This window comes from Oryctolagus cuniculus, chromosome 8 (assembly GCF_964237555.1).
Source record: "Oryctolagus cuniculus chromosome 8, mOryCun1.1, whole genome shotgun sequence".
Lineage (NCBI taxonomy): Eukaryota > Metazoa > Chordata > Mammalia > Lagomorpha > Leporidae > Oryctolagus > Oryctolagus cuniculus.
This window is the reverse complement of record NC_091439.1, coordinates 83,487,087-83,501,310: the sequence shown is the minus strand read 5'-3', so window position 1 is coordinate 83,501,310 and position 14,224 is coordinate 83,487,087. Positions and strand designations below refer to the sequence as shown.

General features: G+C 42.3%; 1 protein-coding gene across 2 annotated transcripts in view; it reads left to right on the top strand.

The window, feature by feature from the left end:
* The window catches only part of LOC103350768 (vesicle-associated membrane protein 8), a 52,925-nt gene extending 39,761 nt beyond the window's left edge, over positions 1–13,164 (top strand). Inside the window, exon 5 of one of the 2 annotated variants that reach the window (XM_070047974.1) lies at positions 12,893–13,164. In XM_070047974.1, coding sequence (XP_069904075.1) covers positions 12,893–13,030 — 138 coding nt within the window. In that variant the 3' untranslated portion in view covers positions 13,031–13,164. The remainder of the gene's footprint in view (positions 1–12,892) is intronic. The other variant, XM_008267682.4, reaches the window with a different exon arrangement.
* The last annotated feature ends 1,060 nt before the right edge of the window (positions 13,165–14,224 follow it).

Here is a 14,224-nt window from a genome sequence, read left to right as displayed (position 1 = left end):
GGTCCTTATTTGAATTTATAACCGTGTAAAATAGTTAGATATTTGAACTCTGCCTAGTTATTACTTGGCATTTAGGAAAAATTAATTTGTAGGTATGATATTGGATTGTGGTCATGCTTTTAAGAGTCATTATTTATTAAAGATTTATACTAAAATTTTTATGACAAATTATGTAACATCTGGCATTTGCTTCAGAATTAATGAGTAGAGGGAAAATACAATGGGATATAAATGAAACAAAAATTGGCTAGGAATTGAAAATTATTGAAACCGGATGTTGAGTATATAGGAATCATTATATCATTTTGTCAACTTAATATGTGTTTGGAATTCTCCACTAGAAAATAGTTTGGGCCAGGCCGGCACCGCGGCTCACTAGGCTACTAATCCTCCACCTTGCGGCGCCAGCACACCGGGTTCTAGTCCCGGTCGGGGCGCCGGATTCTGTCCCGGTTGCCCCTCTTCCAGGCCAGCTCTCTGCTGTGGCCTGGGAGTGCAGTGGAGGATGGCCCAGGTCCTTGGGCCCTGCACCCCATGGGAGACCAGGAGAAGTACCTGGCTCCTGCCATCGGATTGGCGCGGTGCGCTGGTTGCAGCGCGCCGGCCGCGGCGGCCATTGGAGGGTGAACCAACGGCAAAGGAAGACCTTTCTCTCTGTCTCTCTCTCTCTCACTGTCCACTCCTGTCAAAAAAAAAAAAAAAATAGTTTGGGCCAGCGCCGCGGCTCAATAGGCTAATCCTCTGCCTTGCAGCGCCAGCACCCCAGGGTTCTAGTACCGGTTGGGACACTGGATTCTGTCCCGGTTGCCCCTCTTCCAGGCCAGCTCTCTGCTGTGGCCTGGGAGTGCAGTGGAGAATGGCCATAGTGCTTGGGCCCTGTACCCCATGGGAGACCAGAAGCACCTGGCTCCTGGCTTCAAATCAGCGTGGTGTGCCAGCACACTGGCCGCAGCAGCCATTGGAGGGTGAACCAACGGTAAAGGAAGACCTTTCTCTGTCTGTCTCACTGTCCACTCTGCCTGTCAAAAAAAAAAAAAAAAAAAAGTTTGAAAACTATTAAATTGTTCCCTTGGAGCATCTTCAATTTTGTCTTTATATATATCTTTTCTAAAAATAGCACCACTATGTAAAAGCAAAGTATGCATATACCAAGTTCCACTGATTCTACTTCCTAAATGCTTTTATTGAGGTACTACTGACATGTAATAGTCACTCACGTTAGCATTTGATGAATTTACATATTGTGTGTAACCACAATCAGTAAATGAAATGGTTGCTTCATCCTAGTGTTTCCCTCATGCCCTCTGAGGTTGGCTCAGCCCCCAACAGCCCTAGCCAACGCTGATCTGCTGTTTCTACAGTTTTGTCCTTTCTAGAATTCCATATAAATAGAATCATACAGTATTTAGTCTTTTGTGTTTGACTTCCTCATTTAGCATTGTTTCTTATAATCATGTATGCCAGCTCTTAACGTTTCATTGCTGAATAGTATTCCACAGAATGGCTGAGTCTTCTTTAAATTCCTCTTCTGCCCATACCCATGCTGCCCTCTGCCTCAATCCAAGCTCTGTCTCATCAGACTCTGGAAACCCCCGATTTCCTTGTCTGTAATTCCCAACACCAGTCATCCTTCACACTCAGTGAGCTTTGTAGGAAGAACAATCATCCTCTGTAGCCTCTAACAAAGCTTCAGCGGTGCCCTCTGTCTACTTGGTGTAGAGTCCCACCTCCCGAACATAACGAGCTTTCTTCCGACTGTATTGCCAGCCACATCACCCAGCTCAGAGACCAGTCTCACTGCTTACAAAATCTTACACTATCCCAAATTATTTGCAACTCTCTGAACTATGTTCACGTTAACACCCTGACACAGGCTGTTGTTCCCTCTCACTGTCCTTGCCGTGGAAAAATCTATGTATCCTCAAAACCCCACTCAAAGGTTATCTCCTAACTATCCATGCTTTTTGCCACTCTCTGCTCCTGTTATTTTTTGATTCATTCAGCAAGTATTTTTGGAGACTATTGTGTAATAGGCACTAAGAATACACTGACAAATGTAACAGCCACAACCTCAGCACTTAATTAGGATTTAATGTTCATTAAATGTCGCTCCCCCTCTTCGCGGAGGAACGACACAGGACCCTGTGCTGTTCTTTCGTCTGCTCGGCCCTCCCCGGGTTTGCTGCTGGTTCTTCCCGGGTTGGCTACTATCCCTTCCACCTCCGTGGAAGGGCGGTTCCCCCTGGCCGCTTTCCCCACTTCCGCAGGGGAGCGGCACACCGCCGGCCGGCTTTCTCGGGGGCTGCACGGGTGTTCCTTCAGCTAGATGTTCCCCTTAGATGTTCCTGGTGCATGCCGTCTCTCTCCTCCTTTATAGTCCTTCTCTGCCAATCCCAACTCGGCTGCCCACACGCCGAGTACACTGCTCTCCTCCAATCAGGAGCAAGTCCTACAGTTTATTGGTTGAACTGGAGGCAGCTGTGCAGAAGCTGTTTACTTCTCTCCCAGCGCCATATTGTGGGAGAGCAGATGCATAGAATAAGTCTTAATTCCAGTAACTCAGTCTAGTCCGGATTGCTCCCCACAATTAAATACTATTTATTTGAACGAACAAAGAAATCCTCTGCATTATTTTTATAGCAAGAAAAAGAGAAAGTCACATTAGTTTATATAATCTACAAATTATAAAATCAGTTTATATAATCTACAATTAATAAAGTAAATTACCTAGGGTTGCAATTGTACTTAACAAGATTTATGACATCAGAGTAAAGATAATACTGTTCAAACATTTAGATTCATTCTATATGCATTAACATTCTTTGTATGATATTATGCTGGTTATCTTCAGAAATAATAGAATAAGATACTTGCCACAATTTAAGATACTGCAAGAAAAATTTTGTATAAGTCTGTCATTTAAAGTGTATATCAAATGTCATTCAGATAAAGTGCAACAATGGCAAACAAAGTATTCTCAGAGCATTTTGAAATTGCAGTTATAAAATTCTACAATATTACTTCATTTTGTTAAGTTAGAAAGCAGGTATGATATTTAAATACTGTGTGTCTCAGAGGGAACAGGTAGGAATACTGAGAAAATTGAACTATCTTATTATGAAAGATTTATTTTAAGCATATGGAAAAGTTTTAATATATAATATACCCTTGAAATCATCACCCTGTTTTACAAGGCCCGACAGTCTGGTATGTGCCCTTCTCAAATCCATCTCACTCCTTCAACATAACTATTATGAATTTGATATTAATCATTTGTATGCATGTTTGATTCTTCTTCCATGTATCTGTGTGTTGACAAGTGATATGTAATATTGGTCTGCATTTTTTAAATTTTGGTTTATGTTATAATATACATATCCAGCCACAACCTGAGTTTTGAGTTCAACATTGTTGTTGAAATGTATTCACTTTGATACACTTAATATATCAACTTAAATTCTTATGGCATACCCTTAATAGTTAAGAAATACAATGGGAACACCCATTATAAACATATAATTTATACAACATAAACTAAAATAAGTAAAGATTAAATGGGACACCAGTGTCCTCTATCGCAGTGCCTAGGTTCAATACCTGGATCCAGCTCCTGAGTCTAGCTTCTTGTAGACCTTGGGAGGCAGCAGTTGGGTCCCTGCCAGCAATCCAGGTGGGTGACCTGGACTGTGTTGCTAAATCTGAGATTGGATGCGCAGACATCTGGGGAATGACCCAGCAGATGGGAGAAATGTGCTGCCACCCCCAACTCCATGTCATGTCTGATCTTTGCCTCCCAAATTTTAAAAATATTTTTTCTTTTACTAAACATTACATTTTGAACAGAACTGCATTGAACATCCTTTTCCATGTGTTATTGTGCACTTTGCAAAAGTGTTTCTAGGACAGTGATCTAAAGATTTTTTGATCACATATACTGTTTCTGGACTGGTGTTGTGGTGTAGCAGGTAAAGCCACTGCCTGTGATGCCAGCATCCCCTATGGGCACCAGTTTGTGTCCTGGCTGCTCCACTTCTGATCCAGTTCCCTGCTAATGCCCTGGGAAAAGCAGCAGAGGATGGCCCAAATGTCTGGGCCCCTGACACCCACATGGTAGACCAGATGAAGCTCCTGGCTTCAGCCTGGCCCAGCCCTAACCATTGTGAATTGGCAGATGGAAGATCTCTGCCTTCCCTATAACTCTTTGAAATAAAAAATAACTCTTTAAAAAATTATGACAACTATACTTATCTGTAAATTATATTCTATAAGAATGTTACATATTATAAAACATAAATTAAATAGGTAAAGATTAAATAGAATGTTAAATCCAATACAGTGCAAGAAATGCTCTACATGAAACCCAAATGATACAAGGAGTGTTCAGTAGTCACCCCTTCCCCAGAAACCCTCTAGCTCTCATGAAATGCCAACTTACAAACCAACCAAGAGGAGGTGTCAGTGAGACTGTTAAATATTAATACGTTTTCATTTCTTTCTTGCTTTGTAGATTAAAGTAAGCAAGTTTGATATTAATTTTTATGCTCTCTGATCATTATATACAACCCATAGAGGTGGGGTGCTTGTATTCTTTTTAAATTGTTTTTACGATTTATTGATTTGAAAAGCAGAGTTACAGAGAGAGAAGAGACAGAGGGATCCTCCATCTACTGGTTCACTCCTCAAATGGCTGCAATGACAAGAGCTGGGATGATACAAAGCTAGGAGCTTCTTCTGGGTCTCCCGCACAAGTGCAGGGGCCCAAGCACTTGGGCCATCTTCTGCTTTCCCAGGCACATTAGCAGGGAACTGGATTGGAAGTGGAACAGCCGGCACTTAAGCCAGTGCCCATATGGGATGCTTGCTCTGCAAGCAGCGGCTTTACTCACCACAATCACAGCACCAGCCCCTGTGCTGTTTTAGTGACCCTCACTCTATAGACTATCCATAGAAATAGAACTGCCGAAGCTTAAAATATGTGTATATTTTGTTTCACCAAATATTTCAAAATTTCTCTCCAAATTTGTACTTTCACCGATATGTATAAAATTTCCATTCTCCACATTCTCTCCAGGACTTGAGATTATCAGATTTTTAACAATCTAGTGGGAGAAAAATTGCTTTTTGTCTTAACGTATATTTCTCTAACATTAAATAACAAGGAAATTTTATTTATCAACTGTTAGTGTTTCTGCTGTGAATTGCCTGTCCATATCTTTTGCCCATTTTGCTAAAGGATTCTATTAGATATCTTCAAAAAGCTCATGGAAAATAAATACTATAAAAATTCTGCATTATTTCAAAAAATTTTACACCAAGATAAACCTTTTAAATTCACTTTTCTATGAATTTTTTTTAAAAATTTTGTTCCTTTTCATTCATTGTGAAAGACAGAGAGATAGAAAGAGACAAAGATATTCAATCAGCTGGTTCACTCTCCAAACGCCTGCAATAGCCAGGGCTGGGCCAAGGCAAAGCCAGGAACCCAGAACTCAATTTATGTCTCCCTTGCAGGCAGAAGGGACCCAAAGACTTGAGCCATCATCTGCTGCCTCCCAAGGGCATAGGCATCAGCAGGAGGCTGGATCAGAAGTGGAGAAACGGGAACTGGAACCAGACACTCAAAATAGGATGAATTCCCAATTAGCATCCCAACTGCTGTACCAAACACCCACTCTTCCATGAACTTTTTTAAAGTACTCTCATATAAAAAGTCTTAGCACCTTGCATGGCAACTTCACCTACTTTATACTTTGTAAAATTTTGGTTGGCAGTTAGTTCTTTCTTTGAATTACAAGCTGCATCTCAAGTTGTACACACACATACTCAACAAATATTAATGTTAATTCAAATTACATTAATATGAGAATTGACCTTTCTTTCAATTGTACTTATTTTTTGAAAGGCAGGGTGGGGGGAAGTGAGACAGAGAGGGAGAAAGACAGAGGATCTTATATCTGCTGTTTCACTCCCTAGATGCCCACAACAGCTGGGGCTGGGCCAGGCATTGGAGGTTGGTTTGTTAGCTATGCAACATCATAAAGCAGGTTTTCAGCAAGCAGACTTCCACTTCTTGATTTGCCTTTTACTTTCAGCCTCAGTTTTAGTTTCAGATAGCATCTGCTCAAACAAGGAACAGAGAAAGTATACTTGCATATTAGCCTCTTCAGCCCAAAAGTGATACCCACTACTTCTATTCATGTTCTATAGGAGCAACAGTAAGGCAAAGTGTGGCCAGCATAGGATGGAAGGGACTGAGAATTGTAGACTGGTTGGAAGTCACTTGCCAGCAACAACTCTGCATGATGGAGGGGAACTCGTGTCATTGGTAGAGAGATGGCTGTCTTTAGCACATCTGCACCAAGGGGAATTCTAAAGGAAGCATTTCAGGTAGATGGAAAATAGTCTCAGATAAAGTCAGAGTTTCAGCAAAAAAAAAAAGCTAAAATGGAAACAGTATAAGTAATTCTCAATGAACACTGACTGAAGTATGGTGGTGAGAAGTCTCTGGATTCTGGATATATTGTGAAAGTGGAGTGAACTAGAATTGCTGACAGGTGGGACGTAGAGTAAGAAGTCAAGGAAGAACCCTAGGGCTCTGAGCCTGGTAAACAGGAAGGATGGAGTTCAGGGTAGTTCCACTGCACTCCTGTGCCCCAGGACTGAACTTCCTGCCCCCTATGAGCACCAAAATCCCAGGCTGTGGATGACAGGGACCAACAGCGCCATCACTCTCCCAAGTGCAAAGCAGTTACAGTGTGTCAGTGTGAAGTTTCACTGCACCTGGCCTTTTTCTTATTTTCTTCCAAATTCACCATGCATTTAAGTTTGCTTTTTTAAAAAAAATATTTTTTCAGTTACTTATTTGAGAGAGAGAGAGAGTTACAAAGAGAGGGAGAGACAGAGAGAGAGGTCTTCCATACACTGGTTCACATGGCCACAATGGCCAAAGCTGGGCCAATCCAAAGCCAGGAGCTAGGAGTTTCCCACACAGGTGCAGGGGCCCAAGCGCTTGGGCCATCTTCTACTGCTTTCTCAGGCCATAGCAGAGAGCTGGATCTTAAGAGGAGCAGCCTGGATATGAACTGGCGCATATTTGGGAGGCCTGTGCAGCAGGCAGAGGCCTAGCCCACTACACCACAGCTCCAGCCCCTTTAGTTTGCTTCTTACGTTTTATCTAGCATTTCTGGGCAGCAGTGATGGCAGGGTTATAGAGACATTATAACCCACCATGTGAATGGATCTATTGTTTTTTTTTATTAGATATATTTTTTGTCATTCTCATAGAAAAGAGGCAACATATAAATCCCAGAAAAATAAATGACTTTATTTCACCTTACAGCCTTACCTGCCAATCCTAATTTTATGTATATGCTTTCATAAAGAAAATATGACTTCCTCTTTGAAACTAGCTGAGAAGCAGTTCAATAGGAGATGGTATTTGACTACTGTTTATAGTTTTTCTAATGTAATTTTCACATAACACAATCATTCTCTATACTATTTTTGCTTATCAAATTAGTTTATATTTCTTATTTTGTAAAATATTCTATTAAACGTTCTTAAAAAGCAGATTCAATCTTTTAACAGAAAGTAGTCTGCCTACAGATAAATATCTCATGAGTTCTAGGTTAAACTAGGCAGTTTAAATGTGTACATTTACCTTGATCTCCTCTCAAAACTCCAATAAAATGACCGAGCAATAATGAAAAAATTTATATGAAAGCCACAAGATTAAGAAAACAAAAGATACGAGGCAGGAAAGGCCAATAGTTTTGAACCTAGGAGATGGATTAGTAATTATGCACCTCACTAGAGCTGAAAAGGGCAAGACATAAGCTTCTGCAGAAGACAATGAGACACAAACTGATCCCGGCCACAGAACCTTGAAAAGGATGAGATTGGAGAAACACGGTATTTCTAAAAGCAGAAATAAGAAAGTGGGTGCTAAGTTTTTCAGAGAACATGTTGGCCACAGAGCTCTTTCCCTATTGTTTATAGCCACAGTGCTTCCCCACCCTAGCCCTGACAAGAAGAAATTTTGTTCTCCAGGGTCAACAGATCCTGAACTGAGACATCAAATCTAGTGGAGGCCAGTATGACCAGCATGCAAACATCAGACAGGGCGTGGGGGCCTGACATTTGACATGACAGGCAAGAAACCAGCTGAAATGCCTGACTCCCAAATCAGAGTGCCTGGATTCAAGTCCCAGATTCTGCTGAGTTACATACTGGGAGGACACAGGTGATGGCTCAAGTACTTGGGTCACTGCCACTCACATGGGAGTCCTAGATTGAGTTTCAGGCCAAACAGCAACTCTTGTGGGCATATGGGAGTGAAACAACAGATGGAAGCTGTCTCTGCCTTTCAAATAAATAAAATCAAAGTGGGTAAATGAATGTCCGTACCCTGAATGTGTCCACTCCCCATCTCTGTCTCACTCAGTTCCATCCCAACAGATTAGGGGATTCTTCTCTTAGAAAACTAAGCAGGCCAAGGGAAAACCTACAGCTACATTTCAGCTACGAACCTGGATGAGATGGTGAAGTTCACACCAGGCAAGAATTATAGTGAAGCCGACCAAATGACAGTCAAAAAATTTTCAAGAACAGAAAGCTATTCAAAAGTCATCCATAAAGCTTTTTGAAAAGATCTTTTGGATGCCAGTGTTGTGGCACACAAGTTAAGTTGCTGCCTGCAGACATCAGCATCCCATATTAGCTAGATGTGTCCTAGATTTGTGTTTGTGTCCCAGATGTTCCACTTCCAATCCAGCTCCCAGCTAATGTGATTGGGAAAGTAGTGGAAGATGGCGCGAGTGCTTGGGCCCCAGCCAATCATGTGGGAGACCCGATAGAGTTCCTGGCTCCTGGCACAGCCTGGCTGTTGTAGCTCTCTGGGGAGTGAACAGGCAGATGGAAGATCATCTCTCCTTCTAACTCTATCAAATAAACAAGTCAATATTAAAAAATAAATCTTTTGGAAATAACAATTTTAAATCCAATATAGAAATATTGTGATATAAGGTTGAGATATTCTCAGAAGAGCTACAGGAGGAGGAGAAAGATGAGAAGATAGAAAATTGATTGAGAAGATCAAACATTTATGAATAGTTTCTGGAAAAGAAAATGTCAAAATCAGAGGACATAAAAAATTCTTAGAACTAAATGAGTATCTAAATTCAATGTCAGTGGTGGCTATCTGGCCAACAGTTAAGATGCTCAAAGCATCCTGGTTTCAATCCCTGACACTAACTCCCAGTTCCAGCCTCCTGGGGAGCAGTGGTGATGGCTCAAATACTTGGGTCCCTACCACTCATGTTGAAAACCTCAAATGAGTTCCTAGTTCCGGCTCAGTCCAGCCATTGCAGGCATTTGGCAAATGAATCAGCAGACAGGAGTTTCTCTCTGTGTTGGTCTCCTGAAAAGTAAATAAACAAATGTCAAGGATTTTTTTGGTAAACATTTTATTTGAAAGACAGAATTACAGAGGGAGAAACTGAAAAAAGAAATCTTGGGGCCACTGCTATGGCGAGGTGGGTTAAAGCCCTAGCCTGAAGTACGGGCATCCAATATGGGCGCCAGTTCAAGTCCCTGCTGCTCCTCTTCTGATACAGCTCTCTGCTAAGGCCTGGGAAAGAGGAGATGGCCCAAGTCCTTGGGACCCTGCACCCACATGGAGACCAGGAAGAAACTCCTCGCTTTGGATCAGCTCAGCTCTAGCTATTGCGGTCATTTTGGAAGTGAACCAGCAGATGGAGAACCTTTTTTTCTGTCTCTTTGTAACTCTATCCCTCATATATAAATAAAATATTTATTAAAGAAAGAAAAAAGAAATCTTCCAGGGGTCGGCACTGTGGCACAGGTTAATCCTATGCCTGTGGTGCCAGCATCCCATGTGGGCGCCGGTTCTATCCAGCTCTCTGCTATGGCCTGGGAAAGAAGTAGAAATTGGTCCAACTCCTTGTGCCCCTGTACCCACGTGGGAGACCCAGAAGAAGCTCCTGGCTCCTGCCTTCGGATCAGCTCAGCTCCAGCCATTGCAGCCATCTGGGAAGTGAACCAGCAGATGGAAGACCTTTCTGTCTCTCCCTCTCACTGTTCGTAACTCTACCTCTCAATAAATAAATAAAATCTTTAAAAAAAAAATCTTCCATTCACTAGCTCACTCCCCAAAAGGTCCCCAACAGTCAAGGCTGGGCAAGGCTGAACCAGGAGCCAGAAATCTGGAACCCCATCCAGGTCTCTGACATGCATGTCAGGACCCAAGTACTTGGGCCATCTTCCAATGCTTTCCCGGTACATTGGCAGAGAGATCAATGAGAAGCAGGATAGCCAAGACTCAAATCAGTGCTCCAGTATGGGATGCTGGTCTCACAAGTGATAGTTTACCACATGGAGCCACAGCACCAGCCTCAGTGTCAAAGTTTTGATTAAACAGACAGGAGGGCCAGCACTGTGACACAGTGAGTAAAGCCATCACCTGCAGTGCTGGTAGCACCCATATGGGCACTGGTACAAGTCCTGACTATTCCTCTTCCCATCCAGCTCTCTGCTATGGTCTGGGAAAGCAGTGGAAGATGGCCCAAGTGCTTGAGCCCCTGCACCCGCTCCTGGCTTCCTGGAAGAAGCTCCTGGCTCCTGGCTTCAGATCAGCCCAGCTCCAACTATTGTGGCCATTTGGGGAGTAAACCAAAAGACCTCTCCCTCTCTCCCCTCTCTATTACCCTCTCTCACCCTCTCTCCCTCTCCCTCCCTCACTCTCCCTCCCTCTCTCCCTCTCTCCCTCTCTTTCTCTGTAACTCTGCCTTTCAAATTAATTGATTGAAAAAACCAGAAAGGATAAAAAAGAAGGGAAATGTATATTTTTGGAGGAAAGGCTTAGGGAAGTATTATAAAATGAAATTATCTTTTTCATAGCTGGAAACAGAAAATTAAATTCATATATACTTTCTAGCAATGCAGTAAACAAACTTCAGAAAATAATAAACAGCTAAATGAGGTACATTCAACAAACGTTTCAGTGCACATTAAATGTCAGACAATTATGGGTCAGCATTTTTAGACCTCAGAACTTTTTTGGACTGTCTGTTGGGCTGTCCCAACATTACGTGTAGCAGCATCCTGGGCTTCTATCCACTAGATGTTAGTAGCACTCCCTTGTTTTGGGACAGTCAAAAATGTCTCCAGACACTGACAGATATCTCCTGGAGGGCAAAATCACCTCCCACTCCAATTGAGAATCTCTGTTCTAATAGAGATATAGCAACAAAGAAAACAAAGGGTTTAGCGCTGGGGTAAAGCAGGTTAAGCCACGCTGGCATCCCGTATCAGATGTCAGTTCAAGTCCTGGCTGCTCCAATTCCAATCCAGCTCCATACTAATACAGCTGGGAAGGCAACAAAAATGGCCCAAGTACTTAGGCCCCTGCCACCCCTATAGGAGACCCTGATGGAGTTCCTGGCTCTTGGCTTTGTCCTGGCCCAGATCTGTCTGTTGGGCCCACTGGGGAGTAAACCAACAGATGGAATATCTCTATCTCCTTCTCGCTGCCTTCCAAAATATAAAGAATTGTGAGGCCTTTCTGAGTGGCATCCCAGAAGCCATGTCACTTACTGCATGTACATAACATTGTACATAAAGTCACCTTAAACTGAGGGTAAAGCTGATGGGATACATGAATAAAGTTCATAGAAATGTTTTACTTCTTATCCATATATCAGAGAGCAGAAAGCAGAAAGTCCATAAGCAGAAATTTATTTGTATCATGACCATATAAGAAGCAGTTATACAAATATATCCACACACATTTTAAAGAATTCATAATTTGAGTCACTTTTCCTTACTTCTCCCAATACTCACTGAATAATTTTAATATTTTTTACACATCAACGAAAGTGAGATCTTTTAGGTTTAAGTAGCTGATATGAAACTTTTTTCTCATGAAGCAATTAAAATTCATAATAATAGTAATGGCATAATTTTTGTATGGTAGCCTAGATGTACCACATTCACTATCCCAGTTAATCCTCACTCTGGAGATGTACTTAATTCATTAATTGGCCAGCGCCGCGGCTCAATAGGCTAATCCTCCACCTAGCGGTACCAGCACACCAGGTTCTAGTCCCAGTCGGGGCGTCAGATTCTTTTCCGGTTGCCCCTCTTCCAGGCCAGCTCTCTGCTGTGGCCAGGGAAGGCAGTGGAGGATGGCCCAGGTGCTTGGACCCTGCACCCCATGGGAGACCAGGAGGAAGCAATTGGCTCCTGCCATTGGATCAGTGCGGTGCGCCGGCTGCAGCGCACTGGCTGTGGCGGCCATTGGAGGGTGAACCAACGGCAAAGGAAGACCTTTCTCTCTCACTATCCACTGTCAAAAAAAAAAAAAAAAAAAAAAAGAAAATTCATTAATCACTGAACACCTGCAGGATGCCATGCACTACTGCATGCTGGGATTATGGCAGTGAATGAAACACAGAAATCCCTGCTTCTATGGTGCCTTTTTCCATAACACTTATCTCTTATCTAACATGATATAAATTTTACTTATGTGTGGTTTATGTAGAATGTAAAATACTAAAGGAGAATAGGGCCACTGGAATGTAGATTTTAAACAGGATTATAATGGGATGATGGCATAAGTAAAATAAAAAAAATCACTTGTTCAAGATCACCATGTCATCAAAATCAAAAAATAAAATTAGAGCTGAACACAAGGCAGGAACCTGGAACCGTAGAACATCATTTTAGAAAAGCTCCGAGTCCAGTGAAGACTTTGTGGGACTGCTCAAAACCAAGTTGAATCTGTACTTTCAGATAGTTCTGGTAAGTATTAGAATGTGCCCATCAGTCCAGAAGTAGAAAGAAAACATTAACTTTGTGTTGATTTTAACTTCAGGTTGAAGAATTCCCAAAAACAAGGAAGATTTCTAGAAGGATATCATGGAAACACTTCAAAAAGATCCTAATTATCACTGTGGCAATTCTCCTTTCGATCCTTATCATTCTTTTAAGTACAAATGTAATACCAACTTGACCCCGCTTATCCCCATCCTCAACAGGTGTCAATAAATGGTTATGTAATTATCAAGTTCTGCAACTGACAATTATGCAATCATTCTGTAGTGGTAGAATTAAAGGGAGGATGGAAATCTCTTTTATGTCCCTTTACTCTCGTCTCTGCAACTCTTCCATTCCCAGTATATCATCTGTCCTTTTCCACTATTTCCCCCCACCCTCTTCCTTTTTTTTAAGATAAAGAGCACAGGGGCCAGTGCTGTGGCATAGTGAGTAAAACTGCTGCCTGCAGTGCCAGCATCCCACACAGGTGCCGGTTTGAGTCCCCACTGCTTCACTTCTGATTCAGCTCCCTGCTATGGCCTGGGAAAGCAGTAGATGGCCCATCTTCTTGGGCCTCTCTACTAGTGAGGGAGACCCGGAAGATGGTCCTGGCTCCTGGCTTCAGATTGGCACAGCTCTGGCCACTGCAGTAAATTGAGGAGTTAACCAGTGGATGGAAGACCTCTCTCCCTCTCCCTCCCTCCCTCTCTCTGCCTCTCTCCCTCTCTCTCTGCCTCTCTTTCTCTAACTCTTTCAAATAAATAAATAAATAAATAAATAAATAAATAAATAAATAAAGCACAAACCATGGAATCACAATGCCAATGTTTACCTCTCAGCTCTAACACAAACTATATGATTTCTGACAAATATCCTATGCCCCTGTTTCCTCATCTATTGGGTTAATTCTACTTACGGAATAGAACTACTGGCATGTCTCCAACATTGCAAATGCTACTTACGTGTTAGCTATTAATAGGAAGAGATTCTCGCATTTATGGCATTAAGTAATCTTCATTCAGAAATGATCCAGACCTTAAAATACTTTAAGATGGTGCAGGTATTTGTCATTGCTTGGGGCACCCCACATCTCCTAATAGATCGTCTAGAGTCCTGGCTACTCCATTTCACATCCAGCTTTGTCTTGACTTAGTCCTAGCTGTTGCAGGCATTTGGGGAGTGAACCAGCAGATGGAAGATCTTTGTCATTCATTGTCCTCTCTCTGCCTTTCAAATAAAATGAAAACAAAAAATTTTAAAAGAACAAAATAGGGGCCGAGTTCATGCCCTGGCGGCTCCTCTTCTGATCCAGCTCTCTGCTATGGCCTGGGAAAGCAGAGGATAGCCCAAGAGCTTGAGCCCCTGTACCCACGTGGGAGACCCAGAAGCT